The following is a 17671-nucleotide window of genomic DNA, read 5'->3' on the forward strand; positions in this document are numbered from 1 at the left end:
TTTCTTCATGGAAAGGGTGGGCAGGCAGCAGGAGCTGGTGAAGGTGGTACAGTCCCCATCCCTGCAGGGATCTGAAAGCCCTGTGGATGTGGCTCTTGGGGACATGGACAAGTGGTCACCTTTGAGTGTTGCGGAATGGCTGGAGTCCATCTTAGAGGGTTTTTCCAAACTGAGTTATTCCATGATGCATGGAATATGAGCCTTGCAATGCTCATACCAAGCACAGACCTGGCACAGGGATTTGGGACACACTCAGCACAGGAGCCATATGACACATTCCAAAAAATTTGTCACCAAAAAATGTGCCCACTCAGCCCTGAATGGGCTGGTACTGCTCAAACAATTTAAAATAATTACTGCCATTGTCCATTCTGGACAATAAAAACAGGGAAATTTTAACAAATACCTGGATAATTTGCAAATACCTAAGACACCTGGTGTACTGCTGTTGGCCATCTCCTCTCCAGGCAGCTGAAGCAGGTAGGGCCTTCTCCCTCAGTCCCTTCCTTTGCACCACAGCAGACCATTCCTCAAACTTTGTTCCCTACATTCATAGAAATCATCAGTTTTGAGTCTAGAAATTTCCATTATTTCCACAAAACCACACATTCTCACCACAAACCAATGTGGAAAGCTCCTCCAACACAAGATTAAAAAATAACTGGCTCACAGATCAAAGTGCAAATTCATTATGTAGTATGACAGATAAACAGTCAAGTGTTGGCCTAAAATCTTTTAAACACAAGAAGCAACAGCTGAACACTCAAATGAGGGATTCAGTGCCGATTTCACAAGAGAGAAATGGACTTGAGAAGCACCTCAGGTGCAATTTACTTGTGGCACACCAAAAGACTGGTTTCTCCTGGAAGGAATAGATGGCACTTGCCCTGGGACTACCTCCACGCTTTTGTTTTCTTGGGAAAAATAAGTAGGAAAGAAAAAAAACAAACATCTTTTTATTTTATTTTCTTGTCTCACTTTCAGAAAGCATTTTACACAGGTTTGTATCTTGGGAATAACTTGGAATCAGTAGAAAAAACTAACTCAACAGTTTGTGTCTTTACAATAGAAACCTCTCAGGAGTCAAAATGGAGACTAAAAAAATACATGCAAAACATACTCCTTTCAAAACACACCTGGAAACAAAGCACCAAACTACACAAATATGCAGAATGAAACAGCATTGAACACCACAGAAGTTGTCTTCATAAAAGGTGTAAAAGTCACCTAATTCACTAGGCACTGTCACTTGGTTAAACAGAAGAGACAATAAAAAAATATTGTCCACAAACTTGCAATTTCAACTCAAAGGCTGTAGCTAGAAATTCCTCTATGTGTCATGCTTTAATAGCGACCTGAAAGACAAAAACCCAACAGTCAGACTTTCAAAGGTTGCGGCTCAATAAAACATCCACACCCAAATCAATCTTAGTGGACACAGAAGCTCAAAAGAAGTTCAAGAAATGGGAAATTTACTTTTGGGTGGTGAACTCTGTGACTGAGCCAGGCCCAGTTAAGGCCAGGTTGGATGGGGCTTGGAGCAAGCTGGTCTATGGGAAGTGTCCCTGCCCATGGCAGAGTGTGGAATGGGATGAGCTTTAAGGTCCCTCCCAACCCAAACCATTCCATGAGTTCCATGACTACTTACGAGGTGAGTAGGATCGGGATCTGGACCGGGATCTGTAGCCCCCTCGGCTGTAGTACGGGGACGGTGACCTCCTCCTGTGACAGGGGTGACACAAACAATCCTTTTGTTAAAACCTGCACAGGTAAGTGCCAGCAGCTTTATGTGGGTAGGTCTAACCCCATCCTGGTCTCAGGAATGCACCTGGGAAAGCTAACAAGCTTGGGAGACCTGATCAACATTTCCACTGGGCAACAAAGCAATGATTTGAATTCTCTTTTTTCTTACCAGGATTATTTTTTACTAACACAGCAAATACAAGCTCTTGCACTCACAATCTGCTCTCATGTGAATTTAGTCTGGAGCCAAGAGCATCCCACACAAGCAGGGTAAGCCAAACCCACCTTCACTTTTAATCTGAATTACTTGTTCAAGGTGAAGATTTCCTTGACTTGCAGTCAGTCCTACAGCCAGGCACTCCCAAACCCCTCTAATCCAGGCATACCCAAGTTTTGTGCCTAGTTCTACTAGTCCAGTACACACCTGTAAAACTGATCCCTGTCCTGAACAGCTCTCCAGCCTCCTCCGCCGCCACCACCTCCTCCTCTGTGAAAACAAAATGACGACTTTTAGGAATTTAAAAAATAAAGAAGAAGTTCACTGTACAAAACCCCCCCATCATCAGAGTAACAAAATGACATGAAGACAACATTAGTTCTTATACCAGATGATGCTGACTTACTTAATTTAACACTGATTTTTAAACACTTACCTACGCAAGGAAAATCCTTTTATCTATTATTTTCAAGTAGCAAGATCAACTCACTATCCTGAGGAAAAGTATGGATTCCAAGGTGGAGTCAGGGAAAACCTTCCCATCCTGACATTTTAACACTTTTGAGTCATGTTTAAACACAAAATGTGATGTGACTTACAGAGAGCTGAAACATCACCCTACAGCATTAATATTGAGTGGCTGCACTGAAACCTCCTCAGATTCAGATCAGCAAAGCTCCACCAGGAGACTAAATCAAGTTTAAAGCCTTCCCCAGTTGTTTCTGGGGGATTGCTTTTCTTAAAAGAATATTACCTTATTTACAGACACCTTTTCAGGCAAAATTAAGCCTCCCACAGTAACAAGGAGAAACTGAAGTTTTAATTCCCATTTGTCACTACATTTCCCTTAAGGCTTTATTTTCAGAAGGTAGGGAATGCAAAGGAATTGTTACCAATGGAATTTTTAGGGTGGGGTATGCAATGCTCCACTGCATCTTGAACAATTCCAACTTTTCCTTCCTCAGGGAAGCACTCACAACATAGTAACACCTCTCTCCCTCAACCAACCCAGGTCTGCAGGAGGGGAAAGTAGCAGACCATGACATTTTTCAAGTAGCCACACACAAGTCATTTGTGGCTCCCTATTTATTCACAGAATCCCAGAACGGTTTGGGTTGGAAGGGACCTTAAACACCATCCAGGGGCAAGCCCTGCCACAAGTAAGGACACTTTCCACCAAAGCAGGTCACTCTCACTGGCTCTCTCCTGACACAATCACAACTGGTAACATTCACAAACCCCTGTCAGAATGAAAAGGCACCACTTAAGCACTGAAGACTTGGGCCCATAGCGTAACTTTAACATGGAATTCTGTAATTGCAGGAATGCCTGGTAGTGCAGACAGAAAATATCAACTCTTATCTTTGTGTTCAACTTAACAGTGTCCCAGAAATTGTGAGGATTTTGCAGGGGACAAGGATTTTGCTGGAAAATACAGAAAACCAATTTCTCTATTACCAAAACCAACTGCACCCCAACCATGATTACACACACATCCAACCTGACAAGGGATTTTTAAAAAGCTTTTTAATGCAGATGCCCAACGCACGCTCCAATCCCCAATTCCTTATTTTTGGCAACATTTGAGGTGCCATAATTATCAGTAGAAGATACTGGGGACCACTGAAATTTCCCACTTTTTATCTACTACTACAATGCGCTCAAAATTTAAGTAGACACTACAATACCAACTCAAATATTAATCTGCACCATTTCCGTGCTAACAGATGAACCGACTAAAGATTCAAAAACGAAAGCACAATGAACATTTAGTGCAGATTCAGAAAACATTTTGGACTAAGGCAGGCCATAGGTTAAACACCATCAAGTATTTCTCAATCCAACTAACATAATTTGTATTGAGCAGTCATTTTGGTGAAAATTTCACAGGAAAATTCCAGATTGACAGTGAGTGCAAAAATATTCTGGAATAGTTATGTAGGATGAACTGCCTAATGCTTGCACAAGCAGAAGAGAAAACAGAATTTAGAAAGCAGCAAAAGATTCCAAATATGCTCACCTGTACGACCTGCTGTAATAATCACGGTCATCGTAGCCTCTGTCATAGCCTCTGTCATAGTAATCTCGCCGCCGTGAGCTGCCACTACAAAGAGGGGAGGAAATTGCTTTGCTAAGATCCAAAACATTAACTTTGTCTGCAGTGTGGTAAATTCACATGATTTACACTAGGTTACATTGTTACTTCCTATCCTAAGAGTTGGAAGATTGCAAGTTCTCCTGTTTCCCACCAGTGCAGGGGGGAACTGAACTACTTAAATAATTGCTATTTAAATGCTAGAACGTTCAGTTATTTTCCTCAGCCTTTAGGTATCACAGGCACATTCCATTCCCAGACAAGTCTTCATTCACTTTTAACTCTGCAAAAGCTCCTGTTCAATCAATTTGCTGACTTAAGAAATCAGAAACCTTTAGTCTCAACACAACATCACCATAACCACCAGTAAGCTGAAAGTCTTGGGAAGTGAACAGGGGAATGACTCGGGAAAACTATTTACACTGCTGGCAACTGGAAGTCAGAAGTGCAGGGTGTGAACACAGCAAACCACTAATCCCAAATGTTAAATGAATTAATTAATGCGTAATCCCAAGAAACCAGGAAAACCACTCAGAATCAGGTCTCTCAGGGAAGAGACAGGAGTTTTTACAGAATCATGAATCCTATCCTGTTTGGGGAGAAAAAACCCCAGCCAAAACCATGGACACAACTTACTAAGTGGGTCTTCCCATATAGATTCCAGGGGTTGGTGTGTGAGGTCTTTTTGTTATGGAGAAGTCTACCCGGATCCTTCTTCCATCCAGCTCCATTCCATTGGCACGTTCCTTTGCCTAAGGAGTGACAGAAGAACATTAGCTGTAGGTATGAACTTCAGCAACTATACAACATTTCTAACCACTCCTTTAAGTGTAGAAATGTCCTAAAAAACGGCTGTTTGGAGGCAGGTCTGAGTGTCACATCTTAGAGTGAATGCACTGTGTAAGATGCTCTAGGCTGGACTTAAGTGCCAGTAACCACTGACTAAAATCCTGAAAGGAACATCACCGAGCAATTGTTTCAAAGCCTCTGACATGATTAAGAGCAACCTTTCAACATGCTGATGTAGGGAGACGTAACTACTCCACCACACAATATAAAACATTTACAGGTTAAAAGAACACCACTAAGATGTTCAAATACATCCTTCAAATGACCCTAACCTTGAATATAAGATCAGAGTCACAAATAACAAGTAAAAAACCTAGAACACTTGTGTTTTGGGTTTTTTTTTTTGTCTGCCAAGTAGCAGCACCTACACATCAAGCTCCAACCCAACATGGAAGCCTTCATGCCAGATGTGGAAAAGATTGGAGACCTTCTGGAGTGGAGTTTATGCAGAATATAAGCCTTGCTCCAGCCCATGAAGGGCAGCTCTACAAGGACTGGCATGAGCACAGTGAGGATTCTCTACTGGGTGACTACAGAATTCTCAATTCATTCTGCAGCATTTTTAAGGCCAAATTCCATGATTATCACATTCCAACTATTTTTCAGGCTATGAGTTTCCCCTGGCTATACACTGTGACAAAACATACACCCCAGGAGGTCAGAGCCCAGCAAACACGGCCCATACTGTGCACCCCAACCTACCTCCTTGGCATCCTCGACGTTCTCGAAGTAGACGAATGCAAACCCTCGGGAGCGCCGTGACTGCTGATCATACACGATGGAAACGTCGGCAATGGGCCCATACTTAGAGAAAACCTCTCGCAGGTCTCGTTCTGTAGTGTACAGACTCAGCCCAAACACTCCGAGACAACAGTTTGGATCAGGATTTGCCTAAAGGAAGGGACAGAGATATTAGAATGAAATTAGGTTTATTTGCAGTGCAACATATTTCTCAAGTTGTGACTGTCAGGGCTTCAAGATGAACAGCAACAAAGGTGGGGCTGAGATTTAGGTCACCTGCTAATAGCCACTAATAAATTCAACCTACAGGAACAAAAGCCGTTCACAGAACCCCTTTGTGTTTCTCAGGGCACAGAGACGATTCCAGGATGCATCCAGGACACACATACCCTGTTCCCAATGTGACGCCTCCGAGTAGACATGGGGGAATGGCTGTGACTGTGCCGTCGGCGGTAGTCCCGACTGTACGACCTGCTTCTGGATCTCCTGTGGGAGCGGGACCGGGAGCGGGACCTGGTGTAGTGTCTGCGGGAACTCCTCCTTGATCTAGACCTGAGGGAAAGAAGAGAAAGGTACAGTGTTGGGCTTGTTGGGGTGTTTAGCATTTCAAAAATCCATCAGATAGCTACAAAAAGCTCAAATAACTGTTTCCCCAAATTCTGCAGCACCACATACCTAAGCTATAATCCATTTACTCACTACCCTCAATGACTGTGCGCTAAATCTTTACTATCAGATTACTGCAGATGCTCTCAGGGCATTCTTGCTGTAGTCCAGGAACTTACACTGATCGATCAGCCCTTCATTTAACAAAGCTACCTGGGTGAGACATACTAGTGCTTAGAATATTCAGTGTTTAGTGTAAAAGCAAGTGGGACGGCTTTCTTTTCCACATGTATCAGACAAAGGGACCAGTAAATATGCTTTAACACAAAGCATGCACCACTGAGGGGGGCACTCTCTTGGTGGTGCCTTGGGTGACATTGAGAAGCAAATGCATTCTTCAAAGTCTGGCAAATACCCCTGAAACAGAGCTGAGCACAATCTGAAGAAATCAAGCCTGAGCTGGCTCATTTACCTGCTGGTATTTCAGCAGTTATTTAGCACTGCTTGTTCATGAATATTTACATGTTCACTCTCATAAGTGCATTTATGCAAAGGTGCAACTGCTCATCAATTCCTTTTTCCCCAAAAAGTATTTTCTTACATCACAAGTTCTGTGGACATGAGGGTCTAAAACTCTTCAATTCCTTCTCCCAAAGAAGCCTTCCCAACACAGCCAATCCTAGAGGAGAAGCTGGACACTCACAGGGGCTGCTACACCTGATCTTGATCTGTTGATGGCTACACTAAGTAACCTGCATTCCACACCACTCCAAAGAAAAACCCCTGCAAGTCTAAGAAGTGCAGTAAACAGTGTAACAGTCAACGGATCTGAGTCACAAATTGCTGATTTTCTAGCTCTGTCTTAAATGTCCCGCTCCTCTAACTCCACAGCAGCACCACCCCACTGGCATGAGGGAAGCTCTGAACCTGAACTGCTTTTACTCCTGAGCATTTAACAGCTTCTTCCAGGGATTTCTCACCAAGTGTCACAGTCAAACTGTTCAATCTATCTCCTCAAAAAACACCTCCAACCTAATCAAGAGTGAGACAGAAAAGCTCAACTTAAAATGGATATTCATGTCCAGAAGAAATTAATTCAGCATGTCCCATTACAGCACTTTTCACTACGTATTTATAGACAAAACATGATTTTTGCAACAAAATTAAAAAAGTGAACTTCCCTGAAGCTGGGAAAACAGCAAAAACATAGAGAAATTATAATATCAATAACAAAAAAAAAGAAGCTCCACACATGCACACAGTCACATTTCAGCCACTGACATAGGGGAAAAAAAAAATTAAAGCAAACTCAGAACTGATATTTCAGGTACCAGAATGGTATCAGCCAAAGATAGGAGATACAAACTTCAATAAAAGTAGATTTTAAAATCAAGTATATCCACACCCCAACTGATAAAAACACCAAGACACAGGTTGGTTCCCAAATCAAAGTTTAATTTATAAGCTGGTAACTCAAAAAATACATTTGCAACAGAAACTACCAAGAAATATATAAGTTATCACAGGGTTATTTCTCTGGGAAAGCCAGAGTTCAATGATCTGCCCATGACCGCATCCCAATGTGTGACAGCACTGAACAGAGATTAAAGTATGTTGTTTCTAATTATGTGCCTCGACACAATTCTGTCCAAATCCACTAATCAACACTAACTCTGACATGTAATTCTGTTACCTCCAGCCATAGGCATCTTCAAGACAGCTGTTAAATGCTCAGGAAGCCATGGTACTTATAAACTTCGACTTTTTGCTCATCAAAAAGTAGAAAGGCAGTTGCTAGGGCATTATTTACACACTTTTTATTGCAAAAGTAAGATCTGTCAGGTCTCTCATAAATTCTACAGCTTATATTTGCTTCTTCAGAATTGAGTGTGATCTGTGACTGCATTTTTACTCAGTATTGTGGTTACTCTACAAGTGGGAAATGTTTTAAGGAGTATGAAATCCCTGGAGTCATATGGTTTAAGGGGCAGAAGAATATGCTGAGAGGTGTCCTGACTTTGTTGTTCTAATATTAAAAGGTTCCCCAAAGGTGTTTTCAGCCTCCCTCCCCCAAGGTTTTCAAACCTCAACTGGATAAAAGCCCTGACAGCAGGGTCTGAGCCCAGAGCTGAATGCCTGAGCAGGATCTGGGGCTGGGCCCTTCCTGAGCTGCCCCATCATCTCTCACTGCTGGCACTCCCACAGGTCACTCCAATGGTACTACTCTAACAAGTATTTATTCATTTTATTTGACACATTTCTTCTTACACTACAAGGACTGTCAGGTACATGATATGACACTTGTGACTGTGCCTGAATTAATAAAACTCATTCTTCTGCTGTCAAAGCTTCCCAACTACCTTCCTTCTCACAAAAGCCTTTCTGTTTAATCTTGCAAGATTTAACACCCTCTTTGATAGTGTTTTCAATCGTGGGAGATTGCTGACAGCACAGTATCTTCCTCCAGCCTGCCCCCCAGGCTTTGGCAGTTCATTGCTTGTTCACATAAGAAGTGTGTTGTAAACAGCTCACCTCAAAAACACACTGCTGAAACCTCACCTTTTTTAGCCTGAATGCCTACGAGTAAAGAAATTATCAACACATTCATTTCTGTAGTCAGCAGTCAACTAGCTACTCTTAAAAGAGGAATTCTGACCCTGCACACAGCTTGTTTGGCAGGTGAGTATCAGGAGAGGTAATAGAGTGCAAATAGGCACGTGGATGTTTGTGCTGCCACATGACGAATACAATAAGCAAGCTCTCCACAACTTTTCTGGAGAGCTTTCTAATGTTCAAAGCTGTGAATTTTCAAACATTCATTATTTATTTTCTAATACTCAAAGCCTGTTAATTTTCAAGTTAAATCAACGGATTTAAAATGTCAAACTGTGAAATTCACATTTATTTCTACTGCTTCTTTTCACTATTCCAGGAACATCACTGTTTCCAGTACAGAAACATAATACAATGAATGTGGCTTAAAACGGGAAATCTGCTGATGCACCAAACTCTGTCAATGCACAGCAAAACTAAGACCTAAAGCTCCTAGTACTCCACACTCAGACACAAGTCAATATGCAAAGAGATAAAAGGCAGGCACCTCCAAAGTGTATCAGCAAGGATACACACCTACATAGCTGATTTAACTGTTGGAAGAAGCAGCAAAAATATCTGAATTTGTATAATTTGGCTTTCCCAATCCTGAAACCACATATGCCCCTTTGTATTCCATGTCCACACAAGATCCACTAACTCTGGAAACAGAACTGGCCAAGCTGGGTTACCTCTGACAATCATCTGACTTGTGAGTAAGAGGAAGAGGTAAAAGAAGCAAACTCACCTGGATTCAGACCTGGATCTAGATTTTGACCTGGAGCGCCTGGAATCCTCCTTAGAGCGAGATCTTGCAGGGGTGTGCCTCCCCGACTTGCCAGACCCATGAGCACTTCCGCTTCTGGAAGCAGAACGGGATTCCTGCACGCAGATATTGAAAGCCTAATTTGTACACAATTCCTTGTTCACCTACGGGCTGTAAACAAGCTCCAGTGAAATAAATGGTAAATATTCATAGCTATGTGTCCGGGCAGTCGGCATTAGCACTGCCTAGATTTTTAAGGAGTTTTTTTTTTTTTTCCCTGGTAGACACTTCTTTACCCTGCATGTACTTTTGCTATTAAACAGATAATGCATGCATGTTTAGCAAAATATACAGGGACACATAAACAGACTAGTAATTACTTAGCGTAGTGCTTTCAGATTCCAGATTACTTCTTATCTTAACTTCATTTTTATTCCTTTTCTTCATTCTTCCGTTTCAAATTCTGACTTCTTTCATCTTCCCCACTTCACACAAATTGCTCAATATTCTATAAGTGGGACTTCTGGTCTGATAATTAGCATGCATTCACTTTCTTTTTTTTCAAATTTCAGCTTCACTTATTCCTGAGCTTCAAATAATTCTCATTTATAAAACTTGTCAAATGGCGACTTCCGCATTTTCCTTCTTCAACATTAACCTTAATAGAAAAAGAACAGGATGAAGAATATTTAAGAACTCCAGGATAAAATCTAGTGCCAAAACTGAAACTAGAAAAAAAAAAGTGTTGTGGACTTTTACTATAAATGCAGTTCAAGAATTGAATCTACCAAAGCCCTACAATTTTATCAACAGGTTCAGTCAACTCAGTTTAACTTAGCCCTAAGTAGCTGAATTTGCTATTTATGCCTGTATTTAATAGCAAGTGCAACTGGATCAACTGAGTACCTACTAAGGAATTGCAGCATCAGGAAACTCAAAATAATTTGCACTATCAGCCACACACTGAGACAAAATCACCAAGGAGTGACTCCAGTGAGGTCCTGCTGCAGCCACTGACAGATGTGCTTTTGAATGCAGAAAGCACTGCATGGTTGGTCCTTCTATGAACTCCAATTATCTGAATTTTGGGCCCCTCCTGATGTGAAGGTTTAGGAGCACACACCCCCAGCTACCTGCACAAGTGGGATTACATGTGCAGGCTTTGTGTCTCCACAGGAATCTGAATTTCCCACTGACCAGAACTGCACTTGTGCCCCACGCTCCAAACTACTCTGGAATAATGTCCCACCTGCTCTGTTATTTACTGGCAATCTCCTTGTGACCTAATTAGCAGTTTCAACTTGTGTATTTTTATTTTTTAATCAGTATAATGCTTGACTTTAGTCATATGCCTTAAACACCTGAACACACTAGTAGAAAGTGTTCTACATTTCAAGACATCAGAGAGAATTTACAATTCAGCAGAATTATACTTCCTTCTAAAAACAATCCTGAATTTAGTGTAAATTCTGATGAAGAGAGCTCACTAATGACACTGGGTACCAGATTTTTCTCAAAAATCCCTTGTTTTATCTTTCTAACATGTCTTAAACTTGAACACTAACTCAACAGGAATCCTGTACTAAGCATTTGGAAATTCATTAGCTAACCCAAAACTTAATTATGCTTCAACTACTTCCATACAACCTTAACCAAATGTTACCTGCTTACCCTACTATACAGGGGAAAGAAACATGACATAAAGGATAAAGCAGGTTTGCAATTAATCCCAAGAGCAACAGAAACAGAACTAAGTTGGCCAACGTTGTATTCTTCATAAATATGTTTAAGGTTTTGCTCTAAACTACAGCTTCCCCATGTACTAACACTGCAAAGGGCAGGAGGAATATTAGAGAGCAATTTAAATTACAATTAACTAATTTAACCTAAATCTACCTTCCAAAGAAAACACTCCAGAGATGAGTTCTGAGTTAATGTATGCATTTTGCCTCAAGAAGTCTTAGCTCTTCACAAATTTAGACAAAGTAAGATTAAAGAAGGACTAAAACCCAAATTAAGGCAGATTTTCACCTCAGGAAAAATACCTCGATTCACAAAAGATAATCTGAGCTAAACAGAAGGAGCTGTGGTCAAACACAGGTGGTCTGAGACCAGAAATAAAAGGAGAAATGCAGGTTTGGAGGGAAGCAGTTGAGAAGATTTTGCCCACAAATACACCCCAAACCCTTTTTCAGAGCTTTTAGAAGTCAAAAAGCTTTGAAGAAATTAGTAGAGAATACGTAATTCTTCATACATTTGGTACATTTTTCAGGCAATCTTTGCTGAATTATGTTAAGGTTGATGTGGAATCTCGACCCTGAGAAGCTGAACTAAGGAAGAAGTCTTATACACAACTATCTACCTAAATTAAAACAATTAAACAGCTGGCCTATTTTCATTCAACTCCTTTTCATATTTCCCAGGTTTTAAACATCCACCTTTTTTTCCAGATCATCCTTCAATCCACCACGCTTTACAGGATCATGGCACTTCTTTATTCCAGCTGTAAAGGAATTCAATTCACCTCCCCTGCTCTGGATATCACCAGGACTGGTAATAACCCCCCAAAATTACCAAGTTACCCCTTTTCCACCCCAAGCCCCAGGAAATCCTCCCTATCCAAAATTCCAAGAACCAGAGCCCTGCAACACTGCAAATTTATTTTACACCCTTAGAGGGTTCACATCAGTCACAGCTCATATCTTCCATCTGGTTTTGTTGTTCTTTATATGTTCTTTTTTTTTTTTCCTACTCCTTGCTTTCACTCTGTGAATTTTAAGTTACTGAAAAATGCCGAAGTATGCTCCTGGCATGACATGTGCAAGAGGGAAGAAACAACTCTCCTTACCCTGCCTATATTCCAGCACTGCTAGTCAGCAGATCCAGACAGTATTCACTAAACAATAACCACTTCCCCCCCACCCAACTGTGCCAAGTGTGGACTTAACCTCCCTCCCCAGATCCCTTGGTCTTTATCAACAGTTCCTCCCCTTCATCAGGTACTTCTGGAATTCACATGGAAGTCCTGGAGGTCCAGGCTTGTGATTCTTTCCAGACCTCAAGCATGTTCAAACCAAGTGTAATAACGCCAGGATGACTTTAACAGCTCTAAGCACATTCACAAAGAGCGTTACAGCTGCTGAGCAGGGAATGTCCCAACACAGGATTATTTGGGGGGCAGTAGGTATGAGAGGTGATGCTGAGATCCTGGTTTTCCTCACAGGAACAGAAATTACAGATTTCAGTCATTAATGTAAGATACAAAGAAATAAAGGTATTAATGTTTATAATAATATATTCCTATGAAGTTATGTATTTCCACTTGTTTTCCTAAGGAAAGGTGCAGCCTCACATGACATTATCAGATCTGCAGCCTCTTATTCAAGGTGTCACTGTGCTGACTCCACATTCTCCAACTTCTCCATTATGGAAGTTGCCTCTCTTCCCCTGAGGGACATGAGATCACTGCTATGGGAGCTGGGGATTCACTCGAGGGAGAGCAGAACCATCCCTTTCCACAGGTTTCCAAACTCCACACAGAAAGAACAGAGTGTTTTGAACAGTTAGGCCACAGCTTCCTCCCACCACCTCTGCCACCGGCCCTGTGGGCCCCTCCAGTGCCCCAAGATCGCAGGAAATTAATCCATCAGCAAAACCCAAATTATCTTCTGACAGGTTTGGGCACTGAATCAGCTCCCTATGAGGTCCCATCAAGTGCCAGTTGGTGAGGGAGGAACACAGGGAATGGTCTATCCCTTTGGTGGCACTGAGTGATCAGCTCATGTCTAATCTCAAACTGCTTCCTCAGACCACCTCCTCACACAATTTAGTAATAAAAATCACTCTTGCTTGAAAAGACGTGTATTAAATACCTTGGAAGCAATCTGTAAATTGAGCTTTTATACATTAAAACTGAGAAAACCCAAACATAACCCCCCACCCTGACTTGCACATTGAACAGCTTCTGACCACATACCAAGCCATCATAATTAACTAATTCACAAGGTAGGACTCATTAATTTGGTCTTTAACTTGTCTTTTTCTAACCCCTCCGTGCCTGTTCAGTGAGAACAATTTCAATGAAAAAAAACCTAAGTTGGAAAACAACGGCGTTGCAGCACAACAACAGCATCTCAAGTATATTACAGTATTTAAGTACTGGAAGCATTTCATAATTTATAGTTTCTTCAGTCAAAAAGTTTCTAGAGTTCATCCCACTATGGAGCATAAATTGTAAAAGAGAATTCAAGTGGGGATTTTTAATTCTTCTTACATTCCACCCCCTGCTTTTAAAAACACCATAATCCAGTGTAAATTCGTGCTGCTGCATAAACAAGTCACATTCCTGGCAAAAGCACCTGGAATTTCTTCATCCCAAAAGCTGACATGAGGACTCAATCAAGTCAGGCCTGCAATCCAATGCAGCTGGAAATGGAGTAAAACAAGATCCAGCTGACTGAATTCCCAGATCTGACTGACTGAAGGGAACACCACTAAGGGAGAGAGGCAAGAGGACAATTCCTGTTGGCAGCCTGTACTTGGGACAGTTTAAGACAGTTGCAATCATATTGCAGATTATTTATCCAAACACTAACTCTATTCTGCAGAGACTCCAGCTTGGAAAAGCATAAAAGCCACTGACTCAGTAAAACGTAAGCCTTAAGTAAGCAAAAAAACCCATAAATAACACTGGCAAGAGCAGAAGTTGAAAAGAAATCCCTGCTCCAGTCTGGAATAGCAGGTCTGCAGCTCTATGGTTTCACCTTTACAAACACATCAATTTTAAACAACTTACCTATTTGAAAGTCCCTAAAGTTCAGACATAACTCATTTTAGGCACTGGAAAAGGCAGGCTACAAATGCTTTAACACATTTTTAAAGTTAAAAATATAAAAAAGCAGCAGACAACAATTTCTGCCCCAATATTCTGCACATTTGTTTCACACAAAAAGACTTTGCTATAGAAGCTTTATTATTTCCACTCTTTCTGACTGAAAACACAATGCAGGTTATTCTAGGAAACTTTATTAAGACTAAATTGGCTTCCAACCAACGCAACAATTAAAGCATCTTCAAAAAAACCTAACAAATCATTCACCCAGACCAAAAAAATACCCCCTCACTAAAATAACTTTAGAGTAAATGAAGATACCAATGAAAACACTGGCGCTGGCACGAGCCTATTCCTTAATCCCTGTCTTTCACCATTCATTCCCATTTTTAGCCCTCTGGAGACCAAATTTTTCTACCTTACCTAATTTTACTAAATTTTTCTACTTTACCTACCTTGAAGTAGAAACACTCAGATATGACGGCTTCTTATAGTGGATTAATAAGACAAAACTATATTCTAAGAAAGACATCACTCAGAATTACTACGTTCGCTAATATTTCTTACCCCGTCCAGTCTAAAATTTAAGAACTTATCACCTCCACAACTCCCTCCGATGCTGCAGCAAAATATTTGAATTATGCTGAAAAAAATCCCAAAAATACAGTACTGACCCTAATTAAAGACGTCAAAGGCAAACAAGGCTGATGCAGTAAAAAAAAAAAAAAAAAAAAAAGCAACTACAAATGTGCATCACAAACGTGAAGCTTAGCAAGTCATCTATTTCGACATTAATAAAAACTCATCCGGACAGTGAGATCTTTCCAAAACGATAAGCTTTGAGAGATATCTGATGCAGGTTTCACAAAGCGAAGGGGTTGCCTCTGATTATCAAGTCTAAATTAGAGGCGAGCCCGAGCCACCTGGACGCTAGGCCCGAAGAGCAGAGTTATTGTTACAGGCGAGAGGAAGCGAACAGCGGTCTAAATTAAAGAACAAATCAGGAGTGGGTTGCAAGGCGGCTCTGGAGTGTGAATAACAACAGCATTCGCCTTCCGCAGGGATGGGATGAAGGACGAAGGGCCCCTGAGGGCTCGGGGCCGCCATTTTGTCCCTCCCGGGCGCGCGCGGTCCCGGCCCAAGATGGCGCCGGGCACCTCACGCGAGGAGCGGCTCCTCCGCCACCGACCCCGCCACGCCGCCTCACCCGTCTCTCCGCTCCCGCGGAGGCTCCGTCACCCGCGAAAGGGAACACGGGGAAACGCGGGGGCGCCGGCGCCACCCGAAGGCGAGGGAGGAGTGTGTGGGAAGGGGAGAGAGGAGGGGCCCGGCCGCGCAGCGCGCTCGGGCTCCGTGTATTACCCGCTCGCCGTAGTTTTGCTCCCCGCTGTCGCTCATCGTCCCGTCCCGCCGCTCCTGCCGCTGCCCGAACCGGACACGACCGTCCCCGGCGACAGCGCCGTCCGCGCGGGAAGTGACGAGACCGCGGGGCCGCGCGCGCGCGCTCGGCAGGACACGCCCCCAGGGGGGACAGCCCCGAGCCGGAGGCCGCGCCCACGAGCCAAAGCCACGCCCCCCACTGCGCCGGCCCCGAACAGAAGGTCGCGCCTCTGCCCTTAGGCCACGCCCCCGAGTTGGCGCTGTTTAAGGGAAGACCACGCCCCTGCCCTGAGGCCGCCCGTGATGCGAGACCACGCCCACATCAGGGCCACGCCCACTCAGCCCTCCCACGAACGTCACATCCCTCGACCATTACCGTCCTCAGAGCGGTGGCCACGCCTCTCGAGTTGAGGCCACGCCCCTGACACCACCAGTGATAATAAGGCCATGAGCCCGCCCCCACGTGAAGCGCTGCCCTCCCGCCCCTCAGGTGAGGCCCTACGCCCTCCCGCCCCTCAGGTGAGGCCCTACGCCCTCGCTCCAGGTGAGGTCGGCTCCGTCGCCCTCTCCAGGCCGTGGAAGCAGTGTTAGAATGTGATTGCGAGGGACTTTTTTTGAGTGTTAAGCATTAGTTCAGAGCACGTGGGGAGGGAAGAGCGAGATATTTCTTAGGCACCCACTCGAGGGCAGCAGAGCGTCGCTGAAATGGCGGGTTTTCCTCCCTCCTCCGCATTGTTTCTCCACAAAACGTGTGCAGCGAGGAGTGTCACAAACACCTCCGCTGTGTCTGTTTTATTTCACAAGCAGCACGAGTAAAGCACCGGCTTCCCCAAAGGGCCAGGACTGTGCAGGGATTAGCAAAGGACGTCCACACAGAGGGGACCACCCCGACTTAAAACAGACGGCTGTGGTCTAACCAAAATACTGACTTCTTTAGTGCTTTTCAAACCACAATACTGCACAAGGCTTGGAGCTAGGAGACAGGAGGAGACAGTGCACCTGCTCTGCTAATCCCAATGAGTCCCAGAACTGTCTAGTTTGAAAGGGACCTTAAAGCTCAACCATTTCCACTCCCTGCCGTGGGCAGGGACACTTTCCACTATCCCAGGCTGTTCCAAGCCCCATCCAACCTGGCCTTGGACACTTCCAGGGATGAGACACAGCTTCCCTGGGCAATCTGTGTCAGGGCCTCCCCACCCTCACGGGGAACAATTTTTCCCTAATATCTAGACCAACTCTTTTCAAGTTGAAAGTGCACCTGTTACCCCACAAACTGCTGCTGCGGGACACAATCCTGCTCCAGAAGTGCTTCTGTAACCATCTGACAACCAGTAGTGACTATTTTTCTTCACTGAAATTCATTTCCTGTGCAATGAGGGCTGGGTAATGCCCTGCCTGCCCCATTGTGCTGTTAACAAGCAACGAGGCAGAGACCTGAACAGGTTGGTACCTCTTCTAAGTGGGATTTTTGGCCACCGGGATTATTCCTGGTGCCGTTCCCGACACAGATTGAAGAAGTGGCAGCAGCTGAGAATGCCGGGAGAGCAGGCTGGAGGCAAAGTGCAAAGGGAAGAGAGCAAATCTCTGATGGCTTTGCAGTGCATTCCCAGGTGATGACTACAGAGACCCCCAGGGGGAACCGCAGCTCCATTTCCATCACCTCTGACACTTGTGAGAAGAGACAAACCAGAGGTTGCTTGGCTGCCTTCCCTCTTCCTGCCAGCCCCAGAACACAAAGGTGAATTTATCAGCTAAAGAGGAAGGCAGTATTTTTGCAGCTTTTGCTGATTTAAAAGTACCACAGAGTTTTTTATGCCAATGGTTTCATCTTAATGCTTTGCTTGTGTTACA

General features: G+C 43.4%; 1 protein-coding gene across 1 annotated transcript; it reads right to left on the reverse strand.

Moving 5' to 3' along the window:
- Positions 1 to 940: 940 nt before the first annotated feature.
- On the reverse strand, positions 941 to 15943 carry TRA2B (transformer 2 beta homolog). Its single transcript, XM_005529524.3, has 9 exons — positions 15803 to 15943; positions 9592 to 9725; positions 6035 to 6197; positions 5607 to 5795; positions 4692 to 4807; positions 3981 to 4064; positions 2168 to 2230; positions 1649 to 1722; positions 941 to 1355 (listed from the first exon to the last, which is right to left on the reverse strand). The coding sequence occupies exons 1-9, from the start codon at positions 15836 to 15838 to the stop codon at positions 1345 to 1347; spliced, it is 870 nt and encodes a 289-aa protein (XP_005529581.1). The 5' UTR covers positions 15839 to 15943; the 3' UTR covers positions 941 to 1344.
- Positions 15944 to 17671: the final 1728 nt, after the last annotated feature.

This window comes from Pseudopodoces humilis, chromosome 11 (genome assembly GCF_049639895.1).
Source record: "Pseudopodoces humilis isolate 2021_Gansu_Grassland_sample_001 chromosome 11, ASM4963989v1, whole genome shotgun sequence".
NCBI classification, from domain to species: Eukaryota; Metazoa; Chordata; class Aves; order Passeriformes; family Paridae; genus Pseudopodoces; species Pseudopodoces humilis.